Source organism: Pteropus vampyrus, unplaced genomic scaffold (genome assembly GCF_000151845.1).
Source record: "Pteropus vampyrus isolate Shadow unplaced genomic scaffold, Pvam_2.0 Scaffold253, whole genome shotgun sequence".
Classification (NCBI taxonomy): Eukaryota; Metazoa; Chordata; class Mammalia; order Chiroptera; family Pteropodidae; genus Pteropus; species Pteropus vampyrus.
Genome location: NW_011889034.1, coordinates 142,164 through 149,066, shown reverse-complemented (window position 1 = coordinate 149,066; position 6,903 = coordinate 142,164). Strand labels below are relative to the sequence as shown.

Genomic DNA, 6,903 nt, shown 5'->3' with positions numbered 1-6,903 from the left:
GTCCTTGAAGACTCCCCCAGGGGTGGGGGTTTCACACCACACAGACATCCTGGGTTGGGCTGACCTGTGCTCACGGCCCACCTGCCGCAGGTGCTGTGGTGCTGGACGTGACCTGCTTTGCAGAAGCCGAGCGACTGTACATGCTGGTCAGGGACACAGCTGTGCACGGCCGGCCGCTGACTGCCCTGGTGCTCCCGGAGGTGCTGGTGAGTGGGCGGGCACTGGGGCCTGGCCCGGGCGGCGGCTTCTACAGCCAGTTCATCTAACGCTCAGGTGTCTGCTGCACGTGCCCAAGTCATACAAGTGGGAGACCTGCACGGAGGCCACTGGCCAGGGGACCTCGCGGAATCCCGGCCCTCTGCCCTCGGGTCACTGGGCCTGGCCGGACTCCCCTGCCCAGCAGGCCTCATGATCCCTGCTTGGTGCCTCTGGTCGGGTGGTCAGGTGGTCAGGTGGTGCTCCCTGACTCATTGCTGCCTGGAAGAGGGGTGCCAGGCGGCCAGTGCGGGAGAGGGTGGGCACCGCCGTGGGCACCACAGCTGAGGCCAGGCAAGGGCCAGAGCCCCGGAGCCTGCCCTGTGTCCTGTGCCTTCCCGCAGCCTCTGGGCCTCGGCCCTGCCAGTCCCAGGGGTATCCCCGAGGTGTCTGTGGCTGCTCTGCCCTGGGCCCCTGACCCTGTCCGGGGAACCAGAATGACAGCAGAGCGAGCGCAGGGTCTGAGACTGGGGTGGCCAGAGGAGGATGCAGCCCCCCGGGGCAGGACCCTAGCGCTGGCCCTTGGGGCAGGGCTCCGGGCCGACACGCAGTTCTCTCTCCTGGCAGCTGCCTGCCCCTGGGGAGCAGGTAAGTGGTGCCTGCAGGCAGCTCTGCCTGGTGGGTCACACATCACCCCAAGTGTGTCCTTGGCCTCGGGCCATGGCCGTTGTGTCCGTGCCTGGCCTGTATGTTTCCCGTCAACCAGTGCCCCCGTCCTGGGGGCCCCAGCCCCTGACCTCATCGTGTGGACCCAGTTCCTTTGCCCTGTTGCCCTTGTGAGACCCAGTGCCCACCCCTTCCTCACCGTGTGACGACTGCGGTGCCCTCGTCCTCACCACCGTGAGGGGACCAGCCTCACTGTTATCGTTGTGGGAACTCCGGTCTGCACCTCCGTCTTTGCCGTTGTGGAGACCCCAGCTTCCTCCATCCTTGCCTGTGGGGACCCCAGTCCCCTGCCCACTGTCTCCTGGGCACTGGTTTGGGGGATGGGGGAACGGGCTTCATCCTAAGCCTGAGAAAAGCTGTGCTCCTGCCCTGGGAAGGGGGCTGCTCCTCTTAGCTGCTACGTAGGCGGCCAGGGGCCCTGGAGCTGTGTCCTCCCTGATTGCCCAGGTGGCTCCGAGAGGGGCAGGAGAGGTCCCAGGTGGGTTTCCAGCCTGGGCTCATGGCCCATGGACCAGGTGGTACGCGAGGTCTCAGGATATGTGTCGGGGCAAGGCTCAGGCTGTATGCTCAGCTCCAGGCTGGTCAGCGGCCTCTGGGTGCCCCCTCTGCCTTGGGGGTGCCCCTAGTGCTCAGTGGTTAGCTGGGGATGGCCATGTACCTTGGGCCTTGTGCGTGCCTTCCTCGGACAGTCACTGCTAGGCATGGCAGTGGGGCCAACGCCTGCCCTAACTTGGCCCCGTCTGTCAGCACACCAGGCTGCCGCCAGACTGCCGGCCCCTTCTTGTGTTCGTGAACCCCAAGAGTGGAGGCCTCAAAGGCCGTGACCTGCTCTGCAGTTTCCGGAAGTTGCTGAACCCTCACCAGGTCTTCGAGCTGACCAATGGGGGGCCTCTTCCAGGGTGAGTCTGCTGGGGTCCCCAGTAGGTCCCGGGAGGGGCTTCGTCCACCCACTGATGGGCCTGCGGGAACGCTCAGGGCTGTCCTGGGTGGGGGATAAGCTGTAGCCCATTCTGAGGCCAGGTCGCGCCCTCTCGCCCCTGCTCGCTGCACACCTGCGTGGCCGCGGTGGGACAGTTCCTCTCTCCCGGCCGCAGGTTCCACGTGTTCTCCCAGGTGCCCTGTTTCCGGGTTCTGGTATGTGGCGGGGATGGCACGGTGGGCTGGGTGCTTGCTGCGCTGGAGGAGATGCGGCCCCGTCTGGCCTGCCCGGAGCCTTCTGTGGCCATCCTGCCCCTGGGCACAGGTGGGGTCAGCCGGCAAGTCAGGGGATGGGGCCTTGGGGTTTATCCCTGCCTGCCCGTGTTCGGTCGAAGCCTGGGGCAGAGGGTCAGCCTGCATCTTGCCCCTGCCCCAGGGAATGACCTTGGCCGGGTCCTCCGCTGGGGGGCAGGCTACAGTGGCGAAGATCCACTTTCCGTGCTGGTGTCGGTGGACGAGGCTGACGCTGTGCTCATGGACCGGTGGACCATCCTGCTGGATGCCCATGAGGCTGGTGGTGCGGAGAACAGCGTGGCAGACGCGGAACCCCCCAGGGTACCAGTGTTTCTGGGGGAGGGTGTGGCAGCGGTGGGGCCCCCTGCAGGCGACTCTACATGTGCATCCAGGGACTTATCCTCGTCCTGCCTACTTGGCATAGGTGCCAATACCACTTCATTTATGGACAGGGAAGTTGAAACACAGAGTAGCGATTGCCAGGTGACATACCCAAGGCTGGCTGGCTCAGAGCCTCACCTATACCACGCACCATGCTGCCTTCTCTCAGGAGCTGGCAGTCACTAAGCTGGCAGTCACTGGACAGAAGCAGCTCTGACGACGGCAGTGGAGTTGGGTTGGAGACAAGGAAGCCGGACCCAGCTTAGGGGAAGTGGGGAGCACCTAGTGGGGCCGACTGGGGCCATGGGAGAATTTGCCTTGTTCCCAGATTGTGCAGATGAGTAACTACTGTGGGATTGGCATCGACGCAGAGCTAAGCCTGGACTTCCATCAGGCACGAGAGGAGGAGCCCGGCAAGTTCACAAGCAGGTGCCAGAGGATCGAGGAGCTTGGGACCACTGTGGGCAGAACAGGGGCTGCCCCCTGGTGACAGCGCACCTCCAGAGGCTTTGCCAGCAGGCATAGGACACGGGGGCTGCTTTAGACAGGGCAAGGGCCCCACCTTGAGACGGGAGGCGTCCCCTGCAGGTTCCACAACAAGGGCGTCTACGTGAGGGTCGGGCTGCAGAAGATCAGCCAGTCTCGCAGTCTGCACAAGGAGATCCGGCTGCAGGTGGAGCAGCACGAGGTGGCGCTGCCCAGCATCCAGGGCCTCATCTTCATCAACATTCCCAGGTGCAGTGGCCGGGCCCCAGGGCTCAGCGCCCCGCAGCCTCGGCTCTGGCCTCCGGTTCTGGCCCCTGGCGGACTCTGGGCCCTGTGCGGCCTGCACGCTCACCTGTATGCCCCTCTCTTGGCACAGCTGGGGCTCGGGGGCTGACCTGTGGGGTTCTGACAGCGACTCAAGGTTTGAGAAGCCACGCATGGACGACGGGCTGCTGGAGGTGGTGGGGGTGACGGGCGTCATGCACATGGTGAGTGTTGGCAGGCCCGGGGGGCGGGGCCCTGTGTGGCACGGCTGCCCGCTGAGCCCGGCTGGCCCCCCCCCGCCAGGGCCAGGTCCAGAGTGGGCTGCGTGCCGGCATCCGCATTGCCCAGGGCTCCTACTTCCGCGTCACTCTCCTCAAGGCCACACCTGTGCAGGTTGATGGCGAGCCCTGGGTCCAGGCTCCTGGACACATAATCATCTCGGCCGTGGGCCCAAAGGTATGTGAGTGGTGGAGCGAGGCAAGCGGGGCTGAGGGGTGCGGGTGAGGTCCTGCCATGGTCAGCCCTTCCCTGGCTCCGGGAGGCCAGCCAGCCCTTCGAGAGCACCTGCCTCTCGTGGAGATGAGCCCCCGGGCCCCAGAGGGGCGGGGCTTCCACTGGGCAGCAGCAGGCTCGAGCTGCCCCCACATACCACAACCACAGGACCCCCACTCCTTCCTCTTCTGTGAAGTGGGCTGAGGTGGCACTGGGTGGCCTGCAGTGTCACCTAGTCCTCTGACCGCGCCTGCTTGGGACAGGTTCACATGCTCAGGAAGGCCAAGCAGAAGCCCAGGAAGGCCGGGACTCCCAAGGATGCCTACCCCTGAGGGGGACCCCCAAGTAAAGGAGGCCCAGAGCAGTCTGCGCTGGCCAGCAGCAGCAGCGGAAGGGGATGGGCTTGCCCACACCCCCTCTGCACCAGTGACCCTGGCGGGCAGGGCTCCACTGGCCAATCCTCTCGCTTCCTGGGGCCACCATCATAGAGGACAGGCGCTCCTCCCTTAGTGTTCTCTGCCACCTGAGCCCTTCGAGCTGGTGGCACTGGACCTCAGGGGGTCCCCTGGACACTCCTACAGAGCAGCTGGCTCTATGGGCCCTGGATGTGCCCAGCGCAGACATGGGCATCCACCGCTAGCTCCTCTGGCCTCGTTTCTCCATTGAGGGCTGGGTGGAGTCTACCATTTACTTCCTCTGCTGGCCTCACTGCTTGCCAGCCTGGCTGTGGCCTGAGTGACAGGGCTACAATGCAGAGGGGGCCTGATGAGGTCACATGGGCCTGGCCACCATTCCAAGGATGAGTGTGGTGCCAGGAGGCAGCTGGGGGGGCACCCCCCACGGTGGGGCAGCGAGCCTGAGGAGACCTGAAACAAGCTGCAGCAGCGTGAGGTGAGGAGGAACCAGCTTTAATCGCCAGGGAGAACTGGGCGCTCTCCATCAAGCAGACAGGACTTCAGTATCCCCACTGAGCCCCAAAGTCCAGACAACTGTGGAGCCACATCTCAGCTGCTAGGAGCTTGGCCAAGTACTCAGTCTGCCTGGGAAATCTGAGGCCCCCAGGAGAGGACCCTCGCCCCTCTTTGCTGTCTGTCCCTGTGCCGCTGGTGCCACGGGGGCTTTGCTGTGAGGTTTGGCTTAAACCTCAGATGTGGCCCCACCCAGCTGCGGTCCTCGCCTCTGCCGAAATTGCGACAAATGCATGGCAGCGCCCGATATCATGCCCCGAGCACACGTGTGCATTCCTCATGCCTTGTCTGTGGAGTCGCCAGTCTCTGCTTTGCAGGCCCTGGCCTTGACCGGGGTCTGTGGAACTGTCTTTGAACCGTGGCTAGAGTAAACCTGTCCTATATTTAAGTGTGTCTGTGCCCAGGTGGAGCTGTGTAGCCTGCACTACCTGGACGCTGCCATAATTTATACCTGTGACAAATATAGTCTGGGCACCACTGTCTGCCACTGCCTCGCTTCTCTCTGTGCCCAAGGGCCAGTGCATGGGGAGGGGTGGTTTGTAGCCCGGCAGCCTCCAGGGAGCTCTGCGTGGGGAGGGTGGGCCGAGGCGGGTCCCATGGAGGACCTGGGTCATAGATGCCCCATGCGCCCCTGGAACCACCCGACTGCCTGAGTGTGGGCCAGGGACAGAGGGAGGCACGTACAACGCCAGAAAGGCAAGTCCCGTGAATCCACAGCATGAAATCCCACCATGGAACTGAGGACCTGGCCGCCTGCTGACACTGAGACCTCAGGCTGGCGGGGGGACAGGTGCTAGCAGGGAGCGGGGAGCAGCGGGGCCCGCACGTCCTCCTCGGCGCCCTGCGCGGGCCGGACGAGGCCCCGCAGCGTCTGCAGGAGGGCCAGGGCCAGGCGCACGAGCAGCCGCAGCAGCAGGAAGGCGGAGGGCACGGCGATCTGCATGAGGTGGAAGATGGCCGTGCTGAACCGGCTCAGGAAGCAGGTGGAGGCGAAGGCCAGCAGGCTGGTGCAGGGGTACAGCGCGAGCTTGGCGAACATGAAGGCGTGCTCACGGCCCCCGAACCGCGCCGAGGGCTGCAGCGTCTCAGGCCCGTGCAGCAGGGCCGCGGTCCACGTGGCGAACTGGAAGATGCTGGCGAAGAAGATGATGGCGCAGCTGATGCGCACGCGCGCGAGCTCGTCCCGCGGCCGCCGGGCGAAGGCCGAGGTCTGCTGGTAGGCCAGCGGGAGGCCACCCACGAAGGCCAGCGAGAGCGCGTTGAGCAGCCCCATGGCCTGCGTGGCCTTGCGGACGTGCAGGAAGAGTGAGTGGTGGGCGAACCAGAGCAGGCCCACCGTGGCGAAGGAGCCGAAGTACGCCAGGAAGCGGGGCCCCGACTCCCTCAGCGCGGCCACCAGGCTGCCGTGGAACCTCTCGTCCACGTCCTTGGCATCCGGGACGTTGTCCTCGCTGTGGGTGTGAACAGACGGCAAGTGCAGCGGCCTCACCATGGGTGTCTGGTCAGGGCTGCGGCCCCTACCAGGCAGCTGGGTCCCGGCACACCGGAGCTTCAGGTGGGTGGCGGGGACTTGGGCACACTCAGTTCGCACGAGCCTGCACTTGCACAAGTTCAACTGCATGCCACATTTTCTTTGCTGACTGCTAGCCCTGCCTGCTGGACCAGAGCCCGCAGCCACCTTGGCCGCCAGAGGTGGGTGCTTGTGAGGTCTGTCTGACCCAGTGAAGCTACCTGTCTCCGGGGGTGGACCCACAGGCCTGAAAGGAGTTTGCCTCTGCGGTTCTGATCTGTGGGCCACGCACTATCGTGGGGAGCAGTTCTAAGACATGTTGAGCCCCCAGCTTCTCCCCTTCCTGGAGCCCACCGCTCCTGGTGGGGGCCCTTCTCCCCCATGGAGGGGGAGCACCTGAGACGCTGTCCTTGCACGGCGCTGCGTGTGTTGGTGGGGGTGGGACATGGAGCCTGGAGCGCGGCCTGGGGACCCCACCCAGGTGCTCAGGGCCAGCAGGGCAGGCGCTGTGCCTCTTGGTCTTGGAGGGTGGGGGGGAGAATGTCCCGTCCCTGGGCTCCCAAGCACAGCAGCTCCCTGAGCTAGGGTGGCCCTGGCTGCTGCGTGGAAGCAAAGTCAGATCATTCTGGAAGCTTAGGTCTAGGCCTCAGCACTACCAATGGACACTGC

General features: G+C 65.0%; 2 protein-coding genes across 2 annotated transcripts in view; one reads left to right on the top strand and one right to left on the bottom strand.

Annotated features, from left to right (window-relative positions):
- The window catches only part of DGKQ (diacylglycerol kinase theta), a 16,078-nt gene extending 10,872 nt beyond the window's left edge, over positions 1 to 5,206 (top strand). Inside the window, exons 15-22 of the mRNA XM_011374702.1 lie at positions 1,669 to 1,820; positions 2,016 to 2,164; positions 2,276 to 2,454; positions 2,843 to 2,943; positions 3,103 to 3,249; positions 3,377 to 3,488; positions 3,568 to 3,720; positions 4,020 to 5,206. Coding sequence (XP_011373004.1) covers positions 1,669 to 1,820; positions 2,016 to 2,164; positions 2,276 to 2,454; positions 2,843 to 2,943; positions 3,103 to 3,249; positions 3,377 to 3,488; positions 3,568 to 3,720; positions 4,020 to 4,088 — 1,062 coding nt within the window. The 3' untranslated portion in view covers positions 4,089 to 5,206. The remainder of the gene's footprint in view (positions 1 to 1,668; positions 1,821 to 2,015; positions 2,165 to 2,275; positions 2,455 to 2,842; positions 2,944 to 3,102; positions 3,250 to 3,376; positions 3,489 to 3,567; positions 3,721 to 4,019) is intronic.
- Positions 4,649 to 6,903, bottom strand: part of TMEM175 (transmembrane protein 175) — a 12,511-nt gene continuing 10,256 nt past the window's right edge. The window contains exon 9 of the mRNA XM_023520227.1: positions 4,649 to 6,525. Within this exon, the coding sequence (XP_023375995.1) occupies positions 5,518 to 6,525 (1,008 nt within the window). The 3' untranslated portion in view covers positions 4,649 to 5,517. The remainder of the gene's footprint in view (positions 6,526 to 6,903) is intronic.